Below are 26,579 nucleotides of genomic sequence, written 5' to 3'. Positions count from 1 at the left end.
TTGGGCCAGTCACAGAATTTCAGGTGTGTGACGGGTTAGAAAAGTCCAGTCTGAATCCCGACTCACTGAACGTCGCTGCTGTCAGACTCTGTTATCGTCCCTGAACTTTAATATGAGAAGCTTTGCTAATTTGTCGTTTGTTGAACAAAGAGTTAAAAAATTGTCGTGTCTGCTCACAGGAAAAAGGAAATGACCAAACCAAGTCGTCACATTGTGACATAATATCCTGAACATGTTGTTCTGAGTCGTTCTAGTGGCTCCAAATCATATTTTGTTTGTCTTTCATTTGAGTTTGTTGCAGAGCCGCTAAAATCCAGATTGTCCGTAAAAAAAGTTCCAAAATATTTTAATATTTCAACCCCTGAAAATGTGTGTGTCCTTTAACAATCCAAACAGAATACAGTGACACACACACACACACACACACACACACACACACACACACACACACACACACACCACGCCGTCTGCTCAGTTTCCAGATGATGTATTTATATTTATACGTCTCGTCGTCTCTTCTTCCTGTTAGAAGAGATTTTTTTTTTTTTTTTTACATCCATCATATTAGAAACAATAAAAAAATAGAACTGAAAATGTACATCATACACTTGATACATATACATATATATATTCTGTTTTTTTACATAGGTAAAAATGTGAATTATATAAAAAAGACAAATCAATGAGTTCAACCTTTGCTTTTTTATCTGAGCGGTACATCAGGACGTCGATGCAGAGGAGGCTTCAGGCACTTTCCTTTGTTAATAGCTGAAGTTGGACGCAGACGCCGAAGATCAGACGCCGCGTCCAACAGACTCACTGCTCGCGGTTCACCGTCCTCGCCACCGATAGAAAAGTAAACGTGGGGGACAGACAGACAGACAGACGGGTGGATGACAGAGCCTTCACTCCTGAGTGCTGCTCCACGGAGCCTCAGGTCACTTTTTCTTGAATTAAAGGAGCTTCATGTTGGACTCCAGCAGCGTTCCAGTGGCTTTATAAGATGACGACTGATTCATCTGTGTAACATTTCAACCAACCATCGAACAAAACACCCGGTGGCCTGACTGTTCAGTTTCTACGGAGCCCCCTGAGGGTCATGGAGAGATTCTTGTTGGAACACCTCCTCATCTCTCGCTCCCTCAGAGTTGTGTTATCATGAATCGATCTCAACAAACTTTCCACGACCCTTCAGGAGCCCCGTGAGTTTCTCATGTCAGTCAACAAGATTAAAACTCTCACATGATCCTAAAAGTAATGTCAGAGGAAAACGTCTTTACAAACGTCTTTCCAATAATTCATATTCAGCTTGTTTGTTCTCTGATTCGTTGTGCTGCAGCTGATTCTCAGACTGCCGTCAGTCTGTCAAGACTCACTCAGTTCTGTAAAATGAGCACAAGATCTTAAAATGAAGAGTGGATTGAACTGGAGGAGAGAAGAACGACGTGTAACAATCCTGGTTTAAAGACGTAATGTGATGCAGAGAGACGTCGTCATTCTTCCTCTCCAGATTTAGTTCCTAGTTACTCTCACAGATTCAGTTTATCTGGGCGGAGCGACGGCCGACACCAGGAGACAGAACATGTTATCACGCCTCTCGCGACAAACGGACCAATAGGAGATCAGCGCGCTCTTCAGCTGTAATCAGGAGGAATGATGTCGCATCTTCACAACGCCATGATGGTTTACATTCTGCTGACATCTGGAGCGTTCAGCGTCGGGTCGGCGGCGAGCGTCTGTTTGGTTTTCTTCTCGACATTTCCACCAATAAAAAGACTATTTTTGATGTCAAATTCTCCTCACACACATTTTTATACATTTGAAGTTGGACAGTGTTGATGTGTTGGGGTGTGAATACCAGGTGTGTTCGAGAAACGTATGTATTCGACAGAGTTGTGAGGAGGTTTCTGAAGAGTTACGACCATCAAACATCTTGAACGAGATTTAAAAGTCCCTGATAAGTTGAATCAAACGAGTCGAGGTTGAAGTTTAAGGCTCAATTGTCCTTTGCTGTCCTGATCATTACTGTCATGACACATTTCAGACCTTGTGCTCATTTTATAGAAGATGGCCTGAGATCGACTTCCTGTTATCTTTCCTTGGATTGTGAAGAATTTTTAAAATCAATCAATCAAAGGAGGAACATTTATCTGTGACACTTCAATATTTGGACTCTTTTCGAGGGTGTTTCTGGCCTTTATGTTGATATTTCCACCGATACAAAAACAAGGCTGTTTGATAGACAAACCATCCGACAGACGTCTCAGGTACGTTTCTGACAGTTCTTCTTCTTCTTCTAAGCTTCAAACAAACCACAAACCAGTAAAGACAGACCAATGTGACCAGTACACCAGTGTGTCCAGGAGCTGATTCAGAGAGGTACAGCTCTGACATCGACTCAAACATTTGGTTTTTCAGATTTCAATCCAACCTTCCGACAGTCTCTGGACCTGGCTGAGGTGTTACTGGTCCGACTGGTTTATCTGGGAGCAGAGCAGCTGTCAGACCATCAGGGAACCAGAGCTGTGAATCATCATGTCACCTGAACTGTGAGAGAGAGTTCAGGTCTGCTGAGAGCCAATGATGGATGTGCTTTATTCTGAGTTTATGATACGATAGACTGAGAGCTGGAGTCTAGACATTGTTAGCCTAGCTTAGCATAAAGACTGGAGGTGGGGGGGGAACGGCAAGTCCGGCTCCGTCAATACCAGCTGAGTTTTATTTCTCAACATGAAACTGTCACCTTTACGTTTCTTTCCATGTGAAAATTAAATTATAACTTTTTCTGTTGCAGCTGTAGATCCATCTATTTCAGATGGAGCCATGCTAACTGTTCCCACACCTTCCAGTCTTTACGCTAAGCTAGGCTAATCGAGTCCTGACTCCAGCTGTTCACTGATGTGTTCAGTAAGATGTTTTGTGAAGGTGAAAAAGTTTCACAGCTGCAGTTTCCTCAACAAACATTCATTCTGACCTCATACAACGCTGAAGAAATGACATATTCAAGAACACGAGTGTAAAAATATACCTGTACCTGTCCTCACAAATATATATATATATATATATATATATATATATATATATATATATATATATATATATATATATATATATATATATATATATTATATATATATATTAGTTGTCTGTCTCTGTGAGCTATGGAAGCCGTTTGGTCCCAACTGTCACTAAAGACATAAAAACAAAAAACAGGAACTTTTTTTCTCCATCTGTTCAGACAAAGTTCTTCTTCTCCTCCTTCTAAAAATGACGACAACAACAACATGAATATCACGAGTCCTTGCTGTCACCTCGAGGAGGGCGGGGCCTACAGCACCTCAGCCCACAGCTTTGTGTTTCCCGCCGCAGCAGTGGCAGGCCACGCCGCAGCGGTAGCACGCCCTCAGCGGGGCGTAGCAGCACATGCAGGGCGCCAGCAGAGACAGACCCACCAGCGCCGTCCAGCGCAGGCAGAAGCGCTCGTCGCTGGTGTCGCAGGAGCAAGGGTCCGAGTAATCCCCCTCCGGGTCCGACATGCAGTGATACAGCAGGCTGTCGGCGCACCACATGAAGCTGACCCGCCTGATGCAGGTCTGAATGGGGTCTGGTGCTTCCTGGCAACGTCCCCGCCCGTTGTCCTCGTGGTTGAACATGTCCTGACAGTAAACGCAGCGCGAGCGCTCGCCGTCCTCCTTCCGCCTCTTGCCTTTGGGCTGGAGGGCTCGCGGCTGCACCGTCACCACCGCCCTGTGGCCGCTGCCCAGCTCCAGGCAGCCTGGTTTGCCGTCGCAGGCTCGCTGCACCTCGCAGCTGAGTGGGTACGGGTAGGTGTAGTCGTGTTTGGGCGGCTCGCTCTTGGTGAAGTGGACGTAAGCGTCGAGGTTTTCGGGCTGGCTGAGTTTGTCCCGTGTGGAGTTGGCGTGGCGGTAATCCTCGTAGCCGGTGAGCCAGGTCCGCTCGCGAGGGTTGATGCGCACAATCTCTTCCTCCTCCACCTGGAAGCTGACGTGACGAGGGAACATGTGCACCGCCTGCAGGGACACACAGATGGAGATGATGCTGAGTCAGCGAACACACGCTCACGCAACCAATGCAAATAAAAAGAAATGATCGTGTGGTTGAACTGACTTCTGCTGGTGGTGAACACACGTTCATCTACGTGACTCCCATTCATCGACTTAGCGACAGGCGACCAGATGAAAAACTTGGTTTGAACATTGTTGGAAACATTTGGGGAAACGTAAGAACGACGGCCTGCTTGTTGTTGTTTTATTCTCTCCGTTCCCTCTTTGGGTCTGTGTGGAGTTACACTCGACCTCGTTCTTGTTGTTCTACGAGTGTGTTCCCACTTTGTTCATCTCGTGTCTGCACGCCTGCGGTGACGTGATTCACAGACCTGCTAATTGTTTCACACTATTCCGCTGATTAACAGGCGGCAGCAGGGAAAGAAGAAGAAGAACGCCGGAAAGTAAACGAGGACGTAAACAAATCTGGATTCAACATATTTTTTTAAAAATTGCAGATGTTTTTTATGCTGAAGGAAATGCATCCAACACACAGACACACACACACTGTGTGTCTGTGTGTGTGTGTGTGTGTGTGTGTGTGCGTGTGTCACACTGGATGTAAACACAACTTCAGCTGGTTTACAAGAAAACTGCACGAGACGCTTTTAAGTCAAACGAGATCCAAACTGTTTAGTCGGAACCCAAACTGAGAACAGGAGGCATCACGGGTCATAGAGGCGGAGTTGTTCAGAGATCAGTACTTCTTGGGTTTCATCACAGCGCCCTCTTTGGACCGTCCCGGTTTGTGTCCAAGCAGAGATAATTAATGATCATTACAGACTCTCATGTTCTGGTTTAGATTAGACCTCCAGCACCAATTAATCCAAGTGAACACAGCCGGACCGGGACAGGACAGCACCTCCACTTCAGACCAACAATCGGCCTGACTACACTCCACCCGCGGCATCTAGCAGCAGTTAGCGGTGCAGTTAGCAGTGCAGTTAGCGGTGCAGTTAGCGGTGCAGTTAGCGGTGCAGTTAGCGGTGCAGTTAGCGGTGCAGTTAGCAGTGCAGTTAGCAGTGCAGTTAGCAGTGCAGTTAGCAGTGGGGTCACCAGCCTCCTCCGGGCTCCTCGGCAGCTCACTGCTCTGCTGAGTTCTTCCTGTAAAAGCTCAATCAGACTTTTAATCATTCAGGGTTGGATCAGTTCCACTCACCTGGTCCAGGAAGTAGTGGTCAGAGGGCCGGTGCTGCTCGTAGAAATGTCCCAGGATGCAGTGGTGCCGACGGGCCTCGCAGAAGTTGGGCGGGGCCAACGTGTGCATCGCCGGCTCTCTCTTCTGGGACGAATTGGACGAGCTGTCGGTGGCCGTCTGGAAGGAAGAGGACAGAGAAGAGGACAGTGTGAACAACCTGCAGACAGGTGATGATTAGCTCCATAACGACATGGCCACACCCCTATCAGTGATGTCACAGCAGGTATTTTGGCTTTAATACCTGATTGAAAGCACCTGCAAGAAAGTAGTAACAGCTTTTAGAAACTTTGATTTTCCCGAGCACTTAAAGGCTTTTTAAAATTCTCAGTGGAGTCGAACATCATCGTGACGTCAGTTAAAGATCTGTAGTTCACTGCGGCCCGACATCCACTCTGCTGCTGTTTTATGTATTCTGATAAACAGGATCGACATGATCACTTTGGGTAAACTCCAGCTGTAAATTAGGTCTCCAGTAATGCAAATAAATATCACTCGGACAAACAGACGTCATGTTTATACACAATAACAGAAAGAAGTTCATGTAGAACATCTGCTGAATGAACAAGAAGGTCCAAATAATGCAGAATGAGTCAGAGACAGAGTTTCACAGAGTTTATAAACTGGCTCCAACTCAACAACTCACTGAACTGACACATTTGTTGTTGTTTTTAAAGATACTTTTATTAGAATCTTTTATAAATATAATGACAAGACAAACAAAAAGAACAGACATACAACATCAAAACCCCTCACCAGCCCTCACCATCAGCCCTGGTACGGTAAAAGAAAATAAGTAAACAGATAAACAGTTGGATGAGTTCAACTTTGGTTACATCAGATGAGCACAATAAAATACAGTCAAGTGCTATGTGAGGATCCAGATAGTCACAAAATCAGGTGTGTAGTGTACAAGATAGTACAGGAGAGCAAGTTACATACTGACGTACTAATTAAAGTGATGCAGTGATGGTAGTAAAGCCAATAATGAGCCCCATAACTTTTCATTCTTATCTGGGTTCCTCCTCACACTTTTTTCAGGTGAGCTGTAGGATGTTAATTCATTTAACCATCTGATTTCCAGTGCTGCAAAATACACTTTTTACCAGCTGTGCCCACAAGTAATATGAAATATTTTTTTTACTAAAACTTGTGTTTAGAGTTTGTATATCTCCCAGAATCCATATCCTCAGTTCAGGGGGAATCTTGACCTTGTAGTTTTTGATGCTATATTAATGATGTATTTCCAACAGGTATCTAAGCTAGGACACTTCAGAGCATGTGAAGCAAGTTCACAGGTTCTACATCTTTGACAGTTTGGTGAGGAGGTGTAGTGTATTTTGTGCAGTTTATATGGAGTAAAATATGTTCTATTAAATATATTAAACTGTATTTGTCCATGTTTTGTTGAGATTAGTACCGATTGAGAAATTTCAAGTAAATTACTCCAGTTGTTGTCATCGTATCTTATGTTAAGATCTGATTCCCACTTCTTCTTAGTATTGATTTTATTATATATTGTAAGGTTATTATTTAAAATAGCATAAATAGCAGATATCAACCCCTTACTAGTGTGTAATGTTTCAGACATTAAATGTTTTTCAAACGGTGATTCCGGGGTGATATGAGGAAATTCTGAATAGTTATTGCGGATCCGGTGTCTAATTTGAAAATACTTAAATAAATTATTTTTGGGGAGTTAAAATTTCTCTGTCAGTTGCAGAAAATTTGAAACCTTACCTTGGTTATAAAGAGCTTTGACTGCTTTAATGCCCTTGCTAACCCAATTGCTCAACATACCATCTGTAATATGAAATATTGTATGTTTCTTCTTTCATAAATGGAGTGTAAATGGTGAAATCAGTGTAAACAGTGTGTTCAAACAGCTGATCAATGTTGGCAGGTAAGACTTTAGCACTTTAGACACAGAAGCAGACAGGCTGGTACAGACATGCTGCCACAAACTGACACTTTTTACAAGGAGACAAACAACTTCAGCTGAAACATTTAATGCTGAATTCACAACAAGGACACAATGAGTCAGAATCTGTCAGAGACACAGTTTCATTATGTTTATAAAGTGTTACACTACACAACAATTCCTAAAATCAGCTGATTTGTTAAGGGAGTCTGGTGAATTTGTAGTTAGTAGTTGGCTTCATGTATTACATGTAACGCTGAATTTATGAGAGGGAAACAATGATTTTGTTTTTAGACGTATTATTATCTTTGACCTGTGGTATTGAAAGTCGGGTTGTGTCTTTGGTGTGATGCAGTGTGACATCATCAACCTTTTTCCTCTTCGTGTGTCTTCACCTGAGAATCAACCTGCTGGGTACAACTGTAAAAAACACAGCATGGAAATCTTGGTTCTTCTCTGAAACCACCTGAGCTTCCCCTGAACGTGTCCCGACCCTCCACCGGACCTCTGTGTGCAATTAGACAAGAACGACGGAAGAAAATTAAAGAGCTCCAGAACCAAAGCAACGAAGCAGAAACGTCTCTGAAGTCTTTGTGTTGTTATTGGGTCTGTGCTAAATGGATCCCAGCCCGGCCTCGCGGCCCGCGGGCCTGCCAGCGCCTGGCGCAGCGCGTTGGGTTGCGTCATCCTGGGCAGCTTTCATGTGGATCGCTCGGATCACACAGTCACACAGCTGTGCTTGTGTTTCATGGAGACGATCCGTCTTTGAGATTCTTGAGCAGAATGACGTGCAGGTCAAGAACATTTAACTTCAGATTGTTGAGACCTGTTTACACATTGATTAGTTCCTGTTAGGATGGATGATAAATGATTTTAACTTCTCTCTCAGACTCTTTGAGCTCTTGGAGCTCGTGCCTCCTTTAGCTCAGCAGCTACGGGGAAGAATTCAGCTGGAACAAGTGTGAAAATAATGTCTTTTTTAATCCGTTCAGGATCTCAGAAGCAGGACGAGCTGAGTGGAGACATCTGATTCAGTTTCTTTTTCATTTTAAATCAAGTCTCCAGCGGCTTCTGTTGTTTAACAGAATGGTGCAGCTAAGTTTTGCCGTGAAGCTCCAGAAATGTTTTGTTCGGAGACTTGAATCTCCTCCTCTGTAGTTCAGGAGCCTCCACAGGAAGATCCCGACAGGGAGAGTTTTATTCACTCTGACGGATGTTGATCTGCGTCTTCGTTGTCTTCCTTCCTCAGAGAGACTCCAGGTCTGTGGACAGGATGGATGGGAATGATCTGCAGCCGGGCGGATCGGACACGTTCCCCTCTCCAGCTATGTAAACAGGCTCTCCTCCAGAACTGGACCTCCTGTGGAAACGATATGGACCTCTTCTTTGAATGAAAAGACAGTCGGTCTGTATTCCAGGAGAACTCCAGAGTCAGGCTGGCCAATCTACATGCTGAGCTAAGCTAACGTTGCTAAAACTCAACTTGACTGCAGCTCATACTTCTCCAGGAAAATTTAGGTATTTTTTAAAATCTGCGTAAATGATTCATACTTACTAAACGTGTCGGGATCGGTTCACCTTCACAAAGTTCTCCTCTCTGGGGCAACGGCGCCCATTAAAGCTACGATCACTTAATGTGTTTTTGTCTCTGACAGGCTGATGTCTGACAACATCACAGAAACGATGCTGCAGAGAGACGAGGGAGTCGTAGCAGTTGTTTCCTCATCTAGATTCCCCAAATCAGTTAAATATTCCGTCAGTTCCTCGAGATAAACTCCAAACTCCAATCTGCAACAACTCCTGATGTGGGCTGCACATGAACAACAGTTTGACCGTCGTGTGTGTGTGTGTGTGTGTGTGTGTGTGTGTGTGTGTGTGTGTGTGTGTGTGTGTGTGTGTGTTTCCCGGTGACAAACCCCAAACAGGACGGCGACGTGTGTCTGGTCACAAACACCACAGGATACCAAACCCCTCCTGTCCTTCATACTTCCTGTCTCACACCACACAAAGCACAACACACACACACACACACACACACACACACACACACACACACTCACACACTCACACAGCAGTATCGCCTGTCTAAACCCAAAATAACTGCCCCGACAGCTCCACATTTCCGGCCGCCACGATATCAGATTAGTACAGCACGATTATCGACACCTCTCCTGGTTTGGACAGGTAGTCAGTTCTAACACTCTGCACCTTTAAATATCACGGTTGTTCTTGATGCCGGTGTGATAGGACACCCATGTCAGATAAGAACAAACACCAAGAATGTGAATTCTGATGTGTTGCAACTATAAAATGAAGGATGATGGGTCTCACAGTGAAGACGTCGTCATCGCCGAGCTCCGCCTCATTCTGCAGCGTGGACGAGGACGTGGTCGACCCTGGAGAAAACACGGCAGGATCAGGGCGACAGGAACGTTTCATATCATCAGCTGAGCAGTTTTAATAAAGCAGGTGAGCAGCACCAGCTCGGGATGGGTCGTGATTTTCTGAATATCTGAATATACTAATATTCTGATCAATCAAAATTCAAGCAACTATGATTTTGTCTGAAAACTTACATTTTCCAGTTTCCACAGGTAGAAACTGTTAGCGTAGCTTAGACAATACGATCACAATAGCTGCTTTTTGTTTGATGATGTTTGTCCCAGAAATCACTGTGATGAATGTTACTGAAGTGGAAGATGTTTGGTTGTGTGAGGTCGTATACAGTCAGCGTGTTACCTACAGCAGATGAGCATTGTGCTGCTAAACTGCACCGACTGCAACACGTATCTTTGCACACCTGTGTTTGTGTACAGCGTGTTGTGGTTATTGTTGGTGCTTTACGTTGCCTCAGGCAGTCGCTGGAAGTGCGACCCTAACAGCTGATCTACGTCGTTGTACGGTGAACTAGCTGTCTCATGGTGGTCATCACCAATGACTGAGGTAAATAAAGTGAAAACTTCTTGATAAGTTGGTGATTTGTGTGACATAAACATGTCGGAGGCTAAATCCTGTGCGTACCTTCCGTCAGGTCCTCCAGGGCCTTCCTCACGCCGCGGTCGAAGGCTCTGGCGTCGGCTGGACTCTGGAAGGTCAGACCACACTTCCTGTTGTCCACCTTCCAGTGGTGGAACGTCGGCGTGGCCTTGGTGTAGACCAGATCCTTCTTCAGGAAACACTCGAGGATCACCTGGAATAAAATACAGACGCCAAACAGGATGAGACGAATTGTAAACATAACGCGAACGCAACTCAGCCGGGAGTCTGTAGAAACAATAGCTACAATATTAGCTACAGAAGAAAGTGAGCAACAGATGATTTTACTGCTGATGTCACTGTGTGTGTCATGGCGCCCACCTGCTTGTCTTTGAGGCGTTCTCCATGGATGAGGAAGTTGTTGCGTCCCAGCAGCTCGCTCGGCAGCAGCCTGCACACGCCCACTCTGCTCAGGCATCCGTCCTGCGCCAGCCAGCCGCCGCTCGAGTCGTCTCTGGTCATCACCACCGCTTTGACGCGCACAATGTAGCTGTCACTGCGACACACCGGAAAGAGAGCGTTTTATTATTTGAAGACCAAGTAAAAGATTTTCTGTCAAGCAGCAAACTTTGATCTGGACACTACATGTTGATCAGGACACGTTCAAACACAAAGACAGTCAAAAGAATCTCCAGAGACTGAACGAGGGGCGCTCACTTCATGACCTACATGAAGCTCTTCCTGGAAACCTTCACAGTTTGATCTGTGGTTTAAGTCTCTCTCTCTCTCTCACACACACACACACACACACACACACACACACACACACACACACACACACACACACACACACACACACACACAAGTCGAACGAAACTATTGATAATTGTAGGATGTAATGTTAACAGTTACGCTTCATTTTACAGATGTGCAAATGTCCTGTCGAACAACATATATTACCACAATCATCACCTCAAAATATATTCTTAATCACTTTGATATTATTCAATCAATACACTCTGATTAGTCCACAGAACAGTTCTGGAGCTTCACAGCAAAACAAAGTTGCAGCATTCTGCTAAACAACTGAAGCAGCTGGAGACTTGATTTAAAACAGAGAAACAACCACAGAAATGTCTCGAGATCTCGTCCAGACTACGAAACTTCACCTGACCTTCCATCAGCATGGAGGGAGGAGATGACTTTGAGTGAACTGTTCCTTTAAGAATTACAATCCATATTGAAATCGACACCCGAGTGATCACAATAGGATCGAATCGTATCGATCCAACCCAGCAAAAACCCCGGACCGGACTAACCAATGGAGAACCTGGAGCACTGACAACAGCACCAGCATCATCACTCACCTGTGATCACACACACACACACACACACACAGAAACACCGACACAGGCCCGGTCCATTAGCCCGTCTGAATCTTCACATTCAGAACAACAGCGAGCCTGAAGCACGGCAGCATCCAGGCCGAATACAGACAGAAAAAATACTGAGGCTGGGATTTAAAACACAAATCTCTCTGTCTTGCCTTTTGTGCTCCGACATCTCTGCTACATCCTGTCGCCACGGTCACAGCGTCAACGACAGGCTGTCGAGCTGTGCCGCTGCACACCATCGACGCCACATCCTAACAGGCCGGATAGAGACGGGAGACGCTGCTGCTGCCTCTTCTCCAGCCTCACACACACACACACACACACGCACACACACACACACACTGCTTCCCTCCGCCGTGTGATTCAGCCTGCCTGTCAAACAGATGGTGCTTGTGAGCGTGTGTGTGTGTGTGTGTGTGTGTGTGTGTGTGTGTGTGTCTAGCATGAGTCATCACTGCATTTGCCGGCAGTGTGCAGTGACACACACACACACACACACACACACACACACACACACAGAGGATGGAGGACATTCTGGAGTTTGGCTCTAAAATGAGAGAACCTCCATTTGCAAACAGCAACACCTTCACTTACAAAATGACTGATGATGTAAAAATGAAACATTTCCTGTTTTAGTTTCAGCAGGTTGGGAGCCGTCGGTGTTTGTTCGACAGCTTCAGATCCAGACACAGATCATCTCTGCAACTACTGGCCGTAAAATCAAAGACTTCATGTAGATTTGTCCATCATCTGTATCCTGGCTGATCAACGACAGTGTAATGTGATAAAATAAGTCTTCCAAAAGTTTAAAGGAAATAATCAAAAGAATCACGTTCGTGGTAAGTTCTTAGTTCACGGTCTGCTCTGTCAGACATGTCAGACAGATTTCAAACAATATCTTAACCTTATATGGAAAATCAGCAACAACAAAAAAGAAGAATATACTGGCGCGCATATTCTCTACTTTCATGCTAATATTCAAGACCCCCCGAGGTGGAGCTGAGGTGGAGCAGGTGTGTGTGTGTGTGTGTGTGTGTGTGTGCACCACATATCTCAGTGCAGTCAGGCTCATAAAGAGAAGGTCAAAGGTTTATAATACACAACAGGGCAGGTGTTAAGATGTTAATTTAAAGTGATATAATGATGTTGAAATAACTTTTTTGTCTTTTCTCGTCATCTTCATTCTTGTCTCCTTGATGCTGCCCTGATACATCACACTGTTTCTCCTGTAAGATGGCTACAGCACGAATTAGACATATATATGTACACACACACACACACACACACACACACACACACACACACACACACACACACACACACACACACGTACAGCAGGTTTTATTGGAGGCTTGGTTGTAAATGAGGAAACAAAGTTCAGAGTCTCAGAGCTGCTCCTCTTCCTGGAATGACTCACAGCTCGATCAGCCCTCCCTCCTCCTCCTCCTCCTCTTCCTCCTCCTCCTCCTCCTCCTCCTCCTCCTCCTCTCTGTCAGTGTATTTCCTGGTTCCTCCCCTTCAGATCAGCTGACAGACCTCATTCGCTGCACAAACACTCCCTGTTCAGATCAGAGCTCAGACTAGTTTCTGTTATCAGGAAGTGAAACTCAGACAGTCGTTGACACTGAGAGGTGAAATGGCGCAAAAAGCAGTTCAGCTGGACCGAGAGACTTTCTCTTGTTCCGTCTGTTTGGACCTACTGAAGGATCCGGTGACTATTCCCTGTGGACACAGCTACTGCAAGAACTGTATTCAGTCTTACTGGGATGAAGATGATGAAAAGAAAACCCACAGCTGCCCTCAGTGCAGGCAGAGCTTCACACCGAGGCCTGTCCTGGTGAAAAACACCATGTTAGCAGCTTTAGTGGAGCAGCTGAAGAAGACTGGACTCCAAGCTGCTGCTGCTGATCTCTGCTATGCTGGAGCTGAAGATGTGGCCTGTGATGTCTGCACTGGGAGGAAACTGAGAGCAGTTAAGTCCTGTTTATCCTGTCCAGCCTCTTACTGTGAGAAACACCTCCAGCCTCATTATGAAGCAGCTTTTTTAAAGAAACACAAGCTGGTGGAGCCGTCAGAGAAGCTCCAGGAGAACATCTGCTCTCGTCACGATGAGGTGATGAAGATGTTCTGCCGTACTGATCAGCAGTGTATCTGTTATCTCTGCTCTGTGGACGAACATAAAGGCCACGACACAGTGTCAGCTGCAGCAGAGAGGACTGAGAGGCAGAGAGAGCTGGAGGGGAGTCGACACAACATCCAGCAGAGAATCCAGGACAGAGAGGAAGATGTGAAGCTGCTTCAACAGGAGGTGGAGGCCATCAATGGCTCTGCTGATAAAGCAGTGGAGCACAGTGAGAAGATCTTCACCCAGCTGATCCGTCTCATGGAGGAAAGACGCTCTGATGTGAAGCAGCAGGTCAGATCCCAGCAGGAAACTGAAGTGAGTCGAGTCAAAGAGCTTCAGGAGAAGCTGGAGCAGGAGATCACTGAGCTGAAGAGGAAAGACGCTGAGCTGAAGAAGCTCTCACACACAGAGGATCACAACCAGTTTCTACACAACTACCCCTCACTGTCAGCACTCAGTGAGTCTACACACTCATCCAGCATCAACATCCGTCCTCTCAAGTACTTTGAGGATGTGACAGCAGCTGTGTCAGAGCTCAGAGACAAACTACAGGACGTCCTGAGAGACACATGGACCAACATCTCACTGACAGTGATGAAAGTGGATGTTTTACTGTCAAACCCACAACCAGAGCCGAAGACCAGAGCTGACTTCTTAAGATATTCACGTGAAATCACACTGGATCCAAACACAGCAAACACACAGCTGTTGTTATCTGAGGGGAACAGAAAAGCAACACGCACGAGACAACAACAGTCTTATTCTGATCATCCAGACAGATTTACTGACAGGCAGCAGGTCCTGAGTAGAGAGAGTCTGACCGGACGTTGTTACTGGGAGGTGGAGAGGAGAAGAGCTGTTCGTGTAGCAGTCGCATACAAGAATATCAGCAGAGCAGGGAGCTCAGATGAATGTATATTTGGATACAATGACAAATCTTGGGCATTAAGATGTGATAATAACAGTTATAACTTTTATCACAACAACATCCAAACTCCCGTCTCAGGTCCTCGGTCCTCCAGAGTTGGAGTGTACCTGGATCACAGTGCAGGTATTCTGTCCTTCTACAGCGTCTCTGACACCATGACTCTCCTCCACAGAGTCCAGACCACATTCACTCAGCCGCTCTATGCTGGAGTTTGGCTTTTAGATTGTGACTCCACTGCTGAGTTCATCAAATCAGTCAATCAGTCTGAGTCAATCAAATAGACAGAAGTCATGTCAGAGGAAACTCTACAGCTGATGTTTTATTTCAGACGACTGGACAGAAAATGTCTTAAATACACATGTAGGTGTTTAATTGAGTTCAGATTGAAATGTGTGTATATTTAATTAGATCACCTCATTTGCATATTTAAAGAGTTATGGCATGAAACTTATCAATAAATCGACTTCAATGGAATGGTTAGAGTAAATTCTAAACTGTTGGTGCCTTTTTGTAAATTCAGCATGAAATAAAAAACATTATAATGTTTCTGTCCTTGTTAATTAGTTTGTTGCCCAGTAAAGTCAACAGCAGCAAGGAAGATGAATTCCCCTTATAAAATCACTCAGTTTAGTGTCTTTAAGTTCGGAAAAAAATTATAAATGCTGTGAAGTGCTGTTTTTGTTAACGATTTGGGCCTTCTTGTATATTCGGAATATGTCACAGTCTGGATTTAGGGGGCAGCAGCAGCAGCAGCAGCAGCAGCCACATCCGGGTTTCTGCAGTGGAAACATAGCTGGACGTTCCTGCCTTGAAACAGAGCCGTCCTCAGAGGACGCAGTAATGAAACGACTGCTTAGAGCACTTTAACAGTGTGTGGATGCACTTAAACTAACAGCATGACACACACACACACACACACGCACACACACACACACAAACATACACACACACGCACACACACACACACACGCACACACACACACACACACACACAGCACATAACTATACATAATTATCCCACAGGAACACATGTGTTGTCAATCACATGCCACAAACACCAAAAGTCCATCTGGGATCATGACATCACCATCATCATCATCATCATCATCATCATCAGGGTAGAAAACATTGTTCTCTGTATGAGCAGATGGTGTTGGGCTCGCTCTCTGCCAAACTTCTCAATGACTTTCCTCCATCAATCGACCACAACAGCAGCAGCAGCAGCAGCAGCAGCAGCAGCAGCAGCAGCAGTGACGCCCTCACTAACCTCCAGCTGGAGGATGTTTTAGTGTTTTAGATCATATTTGGTCACCGGATGTGTCAAACGTGAGCGTTGGTGGAGCTGATCTCAACCGAGTCGACCTTAAAGGAAATCCATCTTCCATTAGTCGTGTCATGTTGGACGCCGCTGTCAGTGAGTAGAAACTCTACTTTAACACACGGCGGTCCAGACGATGGTGGAGTTGAGCAGTCTGCTCTGTTACTGATCAGAGCTGCTGGTGCAAAATCACAATTACGGTCCAAAAACATCTCAGCACTTTAGTAGATTTAACTGAGGGCTCTGCGGCATTAAAATACTATTGCAGTAATATACACAGTCTCTGTGTATTTCTTCAGATGTTCATTTCCATTCTTCGACACAATATTTTTGACCCAATTCCTCGATATCGATACATGACGATGTTGTTTGGGTCACTAATGGTTCTTTCACAGGATTTGAACACAATGAGATTTTTGATCAATAATCATCATTAATGTGGATGTAACGTAATGTGGGGTAAGTGGGTAAAGGCAAGTATTAGAAAATGACATAATTTTACTGTAATACAGCTAATTAAACCAGGAAAACAATATAATGTGTAACCCACAATCTAAGGAGATATCTAGTGTCATATCAGGATAACGATGATTTATCTATATTCTGATGACTGAAAAGGTTGTATTATTACCTCATTAATGTTGTGAATGTTCAAATTCTGAGTGTGAATTTCTTCTACAAATGTTGATCAGAGTCTATGACATGAAGCATAAAATAAACACTGGAAAAGCACATCATGTTTTAAAGATTCCCTCAGTTGTGTTCAGCATGTAATAACTGAATAAACGTTATAAGTCATCACATATATATATATATATATATATATATATATATATATATATATATATATATATATATATATATATGTGATGAGATATTCAATTGACGTGACAGACATTAAATGCAACACTGGATAATCATCTGTTACATGTTGAGCCCAACATTAAAACTCCTCAGCTGGCGTCACCGGGCAGCAGCAGCGCTGATATAAAATCGATGTCGCCCTGTGTGGGAGGGGCCTGCGTGCCAGGGACGGCGCTCCTGCTGACCTTTTCTCAATGTCACTTTCAACCCCCTCCCCTCCCTCCGGGATTATCGACAGCTCTCTGCTGGCTGGTTCGGGGGCATCGGTTTGCCCGATCAATAGAAAACACCCCACAGAAATCCTCTGGAGAGGAGTGGCCCGGAGTACCCAACCCGCCACAATAAAAGCACCGAGCAGGTGTCAGGTCACCTGAAGCCACAGAGCCGCGAGTGTTTCCTCAAGGTTCTCACACATACACAAACACAGTGGTGGAATATAACTAAGTAGATTCCTCTCCTCCTCCTGAGGATATAAAGTCCTCCTCTCCTCCTCCTGATGATATAAAGTCCTCCTCTCCTCCTCCTGATGATATAAAGTCCTCCTCTCCTCCTCCTGAGGATATAAAGTCCTCCTCTCCTCCTCCTGATGATATAAAGTCCTCCTCTCCTCCTCCTGATGATATAAAGTCCTCCTCTCCTCCTCCTGAGGATATAAAGTCCTCCTCTCCTCCTCCTGATGATATAAAGTCCTCCTCTCCTCCTCCTGAGGATATAAAGTCCTCCTCTCCTCCTCCTGATGATATAAAGTCCTCCTCTCCTCCTCCTGATGATATAAAGTCCTCCTCTCCTCCTCCTGAGGATATTAAGTCCTCCTCTCCTCCTCCTGATGATATAAAGTCCTCCTCTCCTCCTCCTGATGATAGAAAGTCCTCCTCTCCTCCTCCTGATGATATAAAGTCCTCCTCTCCTCCTCCTGAGGATATAAAGTCCTCCTCTCCTCCTCCTGATGATATAAAGTCCTCCTCTCCTCCTCCTGATGATATAAAGTCCTCCTCTCCTCCTCCTGAGGATATAAAGTCCTCCTCTCCTCCTCCTGATGATATAAAGTCCTCCTCTCCTCCTCCTGATGATATAAAGTCCTCCTCTCCTCCTCCTGATGATATAAAGTCCTCCTCTCCTCCTCCTGAGGATATAAAGTCCTCCTCTCCTCCTCCTGATGATATAAAGTCAGGTCCACAGAACAGTTCTGGGGCTTCACAGTAAAACAGAATTGCAGCGCTCTGCTGAACAACTGAAGCAGCTGAGACTTGATTTAAAACAGAGAAACAACCCTGTGGAGCAGTAGAGTGCATACCTCTGCCAAGGCCATCTGACAAAGAGATGTGACAGAGGAAATATATTTAAAAGTCTAACAATAAACTTTATTGTGCAAAATGCCACCAATAAACTGATGTTAGGTTCAGGTAATCATGTTGGTTTGAGTTAAAATCAGTACGTTACTTCTGTAACTTCTGCGAGAAACGAACCTACGTTACCTCACTGACTCAGTATTGAGGTGTTAGTACTTTTACTTAAAGTATTCACTTTAAAAAGATTTAATAGTGTTTGTTTAGTTTTTTTTATCCGATCTTATATTGTATTGAAACACACCTTTTCAACATAGTTGTGTGCAGTGCTGTCATGTTTTTCAAGGTTCAATTCACTCAAAACGACATCCGGTCATGTTTCTGTTTCTGAGGCGTGGATCTGAAGTCTGGTCACATCAGAGGCTGTAAAGAACGAACTGTGGGGGGCGGCAGCTTCTCTCTGCAGCCTGGTGCACTCTGGGTAAACATTACAAAAGTTGAGCCTATTATGTGAGTGCAGCCGCTGTGTGAGTCATGTGTTTACCTGTGGAGGTGTGCACAGCGCGAGGCCATGAAGAGAAAAGGTCGCCACAGAGCACCTGACTGCACTCTGAGGGTGCGTTCAGAGTCCACATGTTCTGAGCGGTTTATTCAAACTGTGCAGCTTTTAAACACTTTGTTACAACAAACTGCCAGAATCTAAAGGTCTGAATATAAGAAGGGTGAAGATGGATACTGGCTCGTGTGACGTGTCGTCCAAACTCCAGCACAGGTGCGAGTGGAGGAGACGTAAGGACGAGGCTGCCAGACGGCCAACGCTCAGTCACACAGTTGGATATTTGAGCACAACCAGCCTCTGTGTCTGTGACCTGAACAGGTACAGGTGATCTTCTCCTGACCCAAACCACACGGTTCTTCTTCCTGAACCTCCCCGGAGCGTCAGCACAGAGCGGCCAGGAGAGGAAAAAACATTTAATCTATCAGACAAAATAATGAAACTTTCATGTACGATCTCTTTATGTTGCCGGTAAACAGCCCTTTTCTTTTGGCACTACATTCCCTCAGCCGCACAACGTCCATATTCCTACGCACAGGTGGAATGTAGTGCCAGATGTGTGAGCGAGTACACTCACAGGTGTTTTCTCAGGTGGGACTAATTGTAGGTGGCTACAATACGTCCAGGCAGGATTCACCTCATGTAATCTCACATCACAAGACCTCTCGTTAAAGGACGCCACAGTTTCATACGGCAGTAGTTTGCTTACATGTGGCGGACCCTGCCACCTTTCTAGCTTCAAACATCGTTGTGGGACCTTATTTTCCTCTGAGAGCAGCTGGTTTATTCTCTGATGGAGAAAATACATGTTGCTGTAGCTGTGAAGCGTCTCCTCGCTGATCCATGGCGTCGTCACAGTGGTTCCTCGCAGTGGCTCAACGATGTGACGGTACTCTCAGAGTGGGTGAGCACATTGTCGGGGGCCCCTGGCGGAGGTATGCGCTCTACTCACTGCCAGTCTTTGGCTTTTTCTGGGCCTAAACAGACGCTCATGAGAAAGAGTCGTCCCCCTCTCAGTTTGAACCGGCCACAACCTGTAGACACCCTGATGATGAGTCACAGCTGTTAAAGGGGTCAGGTGGCGGCGGTGGCGGCGGCGGCGGCGGTGGACAGCTGTGGTGAACATGTGGACGGACGCTTCCTGTCTCGTCTCTACGTGAAGGACAACATGCAAACACAGGGGGAGAAAGAACCGGTGCGGTGCTGCAGAACCTCCTCCGTCTGCTCCGTCGACTCCATCATGATGCACACTGCACCCCATCATCATCATCATCATCATCATCATCATCATCATCTGCTCTCTGTGTGTTGTGACTGTACCACTGAATCTGCAGGAGGCTGCACACGACCTCAACCAACCTGGAGGAGGATGATGAGGATGATGATGATGATGAAGGCCCTGCACCCCCTCATCACTGGAGCCCATGACAACACATGAGCAGCGGTCCATGTGATCAGTGCTCACAGTGCCTAATGTAATAACAATGATAATAATAATAATAATAACTACAGTGACTCACTCGTCTGGGCGCGTGTCCTCGCTCATGTTTCTCCCGTTCAGCTCCGGTACCGTCGAGCTCCCGCCGCGGCTGCACGGCGCGGTGTCTTCATGTTTCTCGCCCTACAGGCGGCGGCGGAACCGGTTCTGCCCCGCTCTCCGCTCGGTCCTTGATCCCCAATGTGCGTTATGTATCCTGGGATCTCGTCCTCCGGCTCTGCTCCTTTTACTCCTCAATTACTGGAGCGCATCCGAAGCGGCGCATCCGATCTCCTCCTCCTCCTCCTCCTCCTCCTCCTCCTACGCCTTGTCGTCCTCTTCCTCCTCTTCCTCCTCCTCCTCCTCCTCCTCCTACGCCTTGTCGTCCTCTTCCTCCTCCTCCTCCTCCTCCTCCTCCGCCGCCTCCTCTACCTCCTCCCCCGCCGGCCCGAGCTGGAATGCGGTGACCGAAAATGGTGCGCTGGTGTCGGTGAGGATGGCCCCGGACGAGCCCCATCTCCTCCTTACTCCATGTTGGATTGAGTGAGCGCAGGCAGAGCGGAGCAGAGTGAGGAGGAGGAGGAGGAGGAGGAGGGTGACGTCAGACCCGAAGGACTGCAGAGTCACGTGCTATTACCATCTCATAATATTAGTAATAATAAGACTGTTTTACACCTGATGCAGAGACGGATGATACTGCAGCAACACGCAGTGTTACATGTGATTAAAGCAGCAGTATGTAGATATGACGTACAGCAGTGACGTGGACAGATGATGAGTGATGACGACACCTCGGTACTCGCTTCACTCTCCACTGCTGAACGGAACTTGTAGCCTGGTTTTCAAAATAAAAGCCCCTCAGTCTGTGATCAGCTGACCGTCAGTCCAACGCGTCACTCTTCTTCTGTGTTTCAGTGACACCCAGCGGTCAGTCAGCGTCACTGCAGGAGGAGCAGGGCCACGTCACTCTCAGGTGTGTTCTACTCCTCAGGTCTTATTGAACTGTGACTGTGTGTCTTCAGGTTTTATTTAACGTCTTTCTCTTGTGGTTGGACTTTTTTTTCATTTACATTAAATCCAGGCTCAGATTCATCTATTTATTTATTTTTAGGCGGTTTGTATGTCTCAAAACTCCAGAAACAGTTTTCAAGCCTCTTCTTTAATCCGTTGTTCCAGTCTCAGTCCACAGACGCAGATCGAACTCTGAAATCCACCCAGAAAACAAAACAAGTCGTGACTTTAATGATGCCGGCGGCAGGAAACTGCAGCAGAGTCACTCCAGAAAACACAATTACAATCTTATCGTTATTTTATCGAAACTTATCAAACTTTAGGACGTTAAGTCACCAGGTGAAGTATTTGTTAAAGATGATAAACAGCTCTCCAGGTAAAGAGCACGCCTCATTCAGATTACTGAGGTGTGAATCCATCCAGTAGTCATAATTTCTATAGTGAAATTTAATTTAATTTTAATTCTGTTGTGATTAAACCTGTTTTTATCCAACCAGCAGTGTGTATTATTATTATCATTATTTCAGCAGAAACATCTGGTGGCCCAGTCAAGAGAGGAGGGATTTACTTCTTCAGTCAGATGGGTTTTTTTCCTACAGTCTTGCCGACACCATCTTTATTTATTGGAATAAAGTAAAAAATTATATACAATTACATAAAAATACCTGTAGAACAAGACATCTGTGTATCAGCTGATCAGGTAACATTTTGATTGTGTTCTTACATCAGACATGAAAATGACACGTTTGCTTCACGTGTGTTTTTGTCAGAAGTTTGTAGTTTTATATCCACTTTGATTTCTTTTTGTTTTGAAGCTTTTATTTTGAAGTTTAGTGCAGCATCCGTCAGAGGCGGGACATCTGAGTGTCCACCTCTCATTGGATAATTGACAATTAACAGTCGGCCATCTTGTGTGTGTATAAAGGTGTTGATCCACCTGCTCAGCTCCACCTGACGGAGCTCAGCCTCTGCTGACATGTAGCTGTTGTTGTTTTAGACGGTCTGCTCCTTTAAGCTGTGTGACGACACACTCCTCCTGACGGTGACGCGCAGGGAGCTGAACACCTGAGCAGGTGAGTGACCCTCATCAGGGCTGACGTCAGGAGGACTCAGGAGAAACGTGTGTGTGTTGTAATGAACCCTGCAGCCTGAAGATGGCGCCAACAGACCAGCAGCGTCATCACCGTGTCACGTGCGCAGGTTCAGTCACAGGTTGTTGTTGTTGCAGGTGAAGCAGGAACCGGAAGCACGAGGTGGACTTCACATTAAAGCAGAGAGGGATTCAAACCAGTCACACCCTGTCACTTCGATTACTGATCAGCTATCAATACAAAATACTTTAATACTCAAACACAGTTCTGAGGAACTTTACTGCAGTAGTTCAGTTTCTGCTTCTTTACACCACAAATATTTATATTTATAAACTTCTTTCTCTTCTACAATCATTCAGTAACTTTACTTACTAGTTACCTGGGGTGTAAAAAGTACCTGGAAGTAAAGATATGGTGTTAAAGTATTTAGTGAAAGTGTCCTGTGTGAAGAATACTTCAGTGAAATCTGATGTACTGTGATCCTGCGGGAATAAAAGTACTGGAGTTTTAAGAAGTCGGTTTGTTCTCAGCTGCTGAGTCCTGCAGGATGTTTGTGGCAGCTCGTCTGTCCTCCACAGGTAACAGTGTTGTTAACTTCTCCAGGTATGAGGCAGTGAGACACACAGATGCACCTGCACAGGTGAACTGTGTCGACACTGAAGCATCCTGAGCTGCACTAAGAGATATAAGAACTCCTCAGTGGCTGGATGAAGAGCAGCGTCAGAGGATCGTGACGTCAGAGGAGCTTTGTTAAAGAACACGAAGGTCAGACATGCGCACTGTGTGTGTGTGTGTGTGTGTACGAGCTGCACCAGCAGGTTGTTTTGAAATTAGCAGAGATGACGTGATTGACGTTTGACGTGAGAACCTTTAAACTAACGCAGGATCAACTCAGCAGAGTCAGAACTGATCCGGACTCAGACCTGGACCCGAACATGACGCTGTTACCTGAACATCACTGGCTGTAAAACCTGAGCAAAAAGACCAGGGGGCGGGGTTATACATAAGACTGATGACATCACGCTTACGTCATCGCTTACTGGTGAAAGTGCCGCTGTTACAACCATCCAGGTCTCCCCGACCAGAACTTTGAACTGGTGAGCAGAACCAGTCTCAGGACTTGTGGGTCTCTGCTCCTTTAAGTGAGGGAAGAAACTATCCCTCCCTCCCTCCTCCTCCTCTCCTCTCCTCTCCTCTCCTCCTCTCCTCCTCTCCTCCTCCCTCCTCCCCCCCGGTCGGCCTGCTCTGCTCTGGGAGGAGGAAGCCGCTCCTCCGGAGCTGCGGTGGGGATTTGAACGCATCTCCGCGCAGAAGACAGCGGCGCACGGCCGGCTCAGAGCGCAGCGGGCGGGTCCGCGTCACTTCAGCCCTGCGGTTTGGATGTTTACTGATCGGATTCGGCCTGCTGACTGAAACTGGACCGGCTGCTTGTTCGGTCGGTTGGTTGTTGCCTGGAGCTGGAGGCCGGGATCCGGACAGTCAGCCGGGCTGCTGCTGCTGCTGCCGCCGCTGGAGGAGCGTCGCCGTCGGTCGGTCCCGGTGGAGAACCTGCGGGGACCTGCTGCCGCCGCTCCGCGCGTGTGTGTGCGGTTCTCTCCGCGGCTGGACCCGGTGGACCCGGTGGACCCGGTGCAACACGGGATTAACTGATCAGCGCTCCGGTTCCGGAGAGTTGGATGTGTGTTTTGCCCCGCAGGAGTCAGCTGGAGTCCGGGCGGAGAGACCGGGCCGATGGCGCAACGGGTGCGTAAAAATCAACTTTTATTAGCGCGCAGAGACGTGAGGAGCGTGTCGGTGTCGGTGTCGGTCCGGGTCGGTCCAAAGAAGTGCGGAACAGTTCGTCTGCAGATCAGAACTAAACTGAGAGAGAATAAAACCTCGAAGAATAAATTCATCTTTTAAAAACACAGATTTAATTTATATTTCTATATTTTTGATATTAACTTTGTTTCTTAAACTTATTATTATTATTATTATTATTATTATTATTATTATTATTATTATTATTATTATTATTGTATTTACAGTTTTAACTCCTCGAGCTTGTAACGAGACAAACTTTTGTCCCGCGCGTAAAAAATGATCCATCAAACTTTTCACTGCACAGATCAAAACTTATTTTTACTCTTTTCTTTTGAATTAAATTAATTTAATTTCACTTTGTATTAATCTTAAAATAATTCTATTTATCTGTATGTAATAAACTGCAGCTGAACGCGGTGGAGATTCAGAGCTGCAGTGAAACTTTTCATTTAATCACTTTAAAGAACTGAAGAAAGAAAAAACTGCAAAATAAAAATGTAAATAATTAAAACTGAATAAAGAAATAAAACGTGTTTAACTTTATTTCTCTTCTGTTGATTTATGACACAAACTTTATTTATTGTTCCTCCAGCATCAAAGTGTTTTCATGAACTTTGACAGACTTCAGTATTTAAACTGTTCTCACGTCCTGACGAGGCTGAGAACTCTGACCGCGTCCAGCTCGGTTCGGCCCGGAGAACTTTACAGAACTTTACAGAACATTTAGCTCCTTTTAGTTCCGATGATCGTGACGCGGCGGAGCTCCAACAGCTGCAGGGAAACAAAACGCTTTTATTATGAAAGGACTCGTGCGTAGAATGAATAAAACATTTCTATAATTATTTATAATTCGTTTACTGTTTTAGCTCGAGGTCAAAGTTTGGACCGGTCGTTTAATCGATCACTGATCACTGATCGATGAGAAGAATTCTGTTAAACTTTAAAACTGTTTCTCACGTAAATATGTGACGTGTCAGGAAATATAACAACTTATAAATTAAATTCTAAAGAGAGAAACAAAATTATACATGAAGAATAAAATATATCCCTGTTGTTTAAATTGATTTATAATTGATTTCTAGATGTAATCAATGTAAAAATAATCTTATTTAAAACCATAATTACACATAATTATAAAATCTCTTTACAGGAGCTGAACTAAAATCTTTAATTTAACTTCTTTAATTTAAATCCGTCAAAACGTTTTTAAACTCACAGCTGGTTTTAAATTCATTAAATAAAAACTTGTTGCACACAAAGACAAAACAAAAAGCCTGAAAGATGAACTTTAATCTGTTTTAATTAGAATAAACTAATTCACTGTTTTTAAAGATGTGACAGTTAAACTTCATGACGTCATGATGAAGCCACAGAAAAACACTTTAAATAAACTTTTGAACATTTTAGAACAATTCTTCTTCTTCTTCTTCTTCTTCTTCTTCTTCTTCTTCTTCTTCTTCTTCTTCTTCTTCTTCTTCTTCTTTTCTCTCTCTGGAGGTTAAATAATGTTTCTGTCCGTGTTCGAAACTTGTTTGCTCGGCAGAGTGAAGTCAGAGTTCATGAGGGTGATAAACATATTGATCATCGTGATTTAGATCGAGATTAATAAAATGTTTATTGATCCGTTTTGTTTTAATCTGATGGTTTTTAGTGTTCGTATTATTTTGTCCATGATTTAAAACTCAGAGAACCACTGAGTGAAAACTTTGTTTTAAAGTTACGACAGAATTAGTTTTTAGTTTTTTGTCATTTTGACGTTTTTTATCTGAAAATGTGATTTATAGTTTTTCTGCGACGTCATTTTATTTTCAGTCTGTTACAGTTTTTAAAGCATTAAAACAACATTTATCCCGTCAAGATGTTCGAGGTTATTTTATTTTCTCGGATCGTTGTTCTGCTGCACTGTTCAGGTCTTTTGTTTTATTTTTAGTTTTTATTTCTGACATGATAATCTGTGATAATCTGAAGTTTTATTAGAATTTAAGAGTTTAAAACTTTTATTCTGTTGTTTAGTTTTATGATTTTGTGTTTGAGGTATTATTGTTTTCTACCAGATGTTTTTAGAATGTATTAATATATTAAAGGAGCGCTACGTGTTTTTTAGAAGTACAACATCTGAATTTTTAATATTTACAACATGAATGAGGTAATAATACAAACTTCCATCAGTGAGTAAACAAGCTGTTCTCAGAGGAAAGTTAGAAAAGGTGGCAGGGTCCGCCACATGTAAACAAAGTAAAACAGCATCAGTTGGAAAACGGAGACAGTTTGTTTATTTAGTTTGTTTGTGCAGAAAAATATCAGCCGCTCTCCTGTTGAACATTTCTTACAGTGTGCATCTTTTTAACAAAAACAGAAAATAAAATAATCAACATCGTTTTGTTACGAGAAACAAAAGTTTGATTCATTTTCTGAGTTTGCCGTCGACTCGTGTTTCACTGTCTGCAGTTACTGTGACATCACTGCTTTTACATTAAACTCCAGTTAAAGTGGAGTCGATGAACTCAAGCAGCTGTTTTACAAAGTGAAATGGCTCCATGAAGTCCCGAGATCACAAACTGATCTGAGAC

At 44.7% G+C, this 26,579-nt stretch overlaps 3 protein-coding genes across 8 annotated transcripts in view; 2 read left to right on the top strand and 1 right to left on the bottom strand.

Annotated features, from left to right (window-relative positions):
- Positions 1 to 471: 471 nt before the first annotated feature.
- LOC119023976 (sprouty-related, EVH1 domain-containing protein 2-like) lies at positions 472 to 20,456 on the bottom strand. 3 transcript variants are annotated; one of them, XM_037106329.1, is made up of 7 exons: positions 12,707 to 12,967; positions 11,703 to 11,922; positions 10,538 to 10,712; positions 10,202 to 10,370; positions 9,512 to 9,576; positions 5,224 to 5,379; positions 472 to 4,031 (listed from the first exon to the last, which is right to left on the bottom strand). In XM_037106329.1, the coding sequence occupies exons 2-7, from the start codon at positions 11,717 to 11,719 to the stop codon at positions 3,339 to 3,341; spliced, it is 1,275 nt and encodes a 424-aa protein (XP_036962224.1). In that variant the 5' UTR covers positions 11,720 to 11,922; positions 12,707 to 12,967; the 3' UTR covers positions 472 to 3,338. The 3 variants fall into 3 exon arrangements, with proteins under 3 accessions (XP_036962224.1, XP_036962215.1, XP_036962233.1); XM_037106320.1 differs by lacking the exons at positions 11,703 to 11,922; positions 12,707 to 12,967 and adding an exon at positions 20,148 to 20,456; XM_037106338.1 differs by lacking the exon at positions 11,703 to 11,922 and having other exon boundaries at positions 12,707 to 12,969.
- LOC119023835 (tripartite motif-containing protein 16-like) lies at positions 5,453 to 16,651 on the top strand. Of its 2 annotated transcripts, XM_037106061.1 has the most exons (2): positions 5,453 to 5,470; positions 13,220 to 16,651. In XM_037106061.1, the coding sequence occupies exons 1-2, from the start codon at positions 5,453 to 5,455 to the stop codon at positions 14,882 to 14,884; spliced, it is 1,683 nt and encodes a 560-aa protein (XP_036961956.1). In that variant the 3' UTR covers positions 14,885 to 16,651. The 2 variants fall into 2 exon arrangements, with proteins under 2 accessions (XP_036961956.1, XP_036961949.1); XM_037106054.1 differs by lacking the exon at positions 5,453 to 5,470 and having other exon boundaries at positions 13,061 to 16,651.
- A 1,566-nt stretch (positions 20,457 to 22,022) lies between the features above and the next one.
- Positions 22,023 to 26,579, top strand: part of meis1a (Meis homeobox 1 a) — a 45,719-nt gene continuing 41,162 nt past the window's right edge. The window contains exons 1-3 of one of the 3 annotated variants that reach the window (XM_037106383.1): positions 22,023 to 22,188; positions 22,810 to 22,971; positions 23,091 to 23,949. In XM_037106383.1, coding sequence (XP_036962278.1) covers positions 23,938 to 23,949 — 12 coding nt within the window. In that variant the 5' untranslated portion in view covers positions 22,023 to 22,188; positions 22,810 to 22,971; positions 23,091 to 23,937. The remainder of the gene's footprint in view (positions 22,189 to 22,809; positions 22,972 to 23,090; positions 23,950 to 26,579) is intronic. The other 2 variants (XM_037106392.1, XM_037106401.1) reach the window with 2 other exon arrangements.

This window comes from Acanthopagrus latus, chromosome 1 (assembly GCF_904848185.1).
Source record: "Acanthopagrus latus isolate v.2019 chromosome 1, fAcaLat1.1, whole genome shotgun sequence".
Lineage (NCBI taxonomy): Eukaryota > Metazoa > Chordata > Actinopteri > Spariformes > Sparidae > Acanthopagrus > Acanthopagrus latus.
This window is presented reverse-complemented; position numbering and strand designations above follow the sequence as displayed.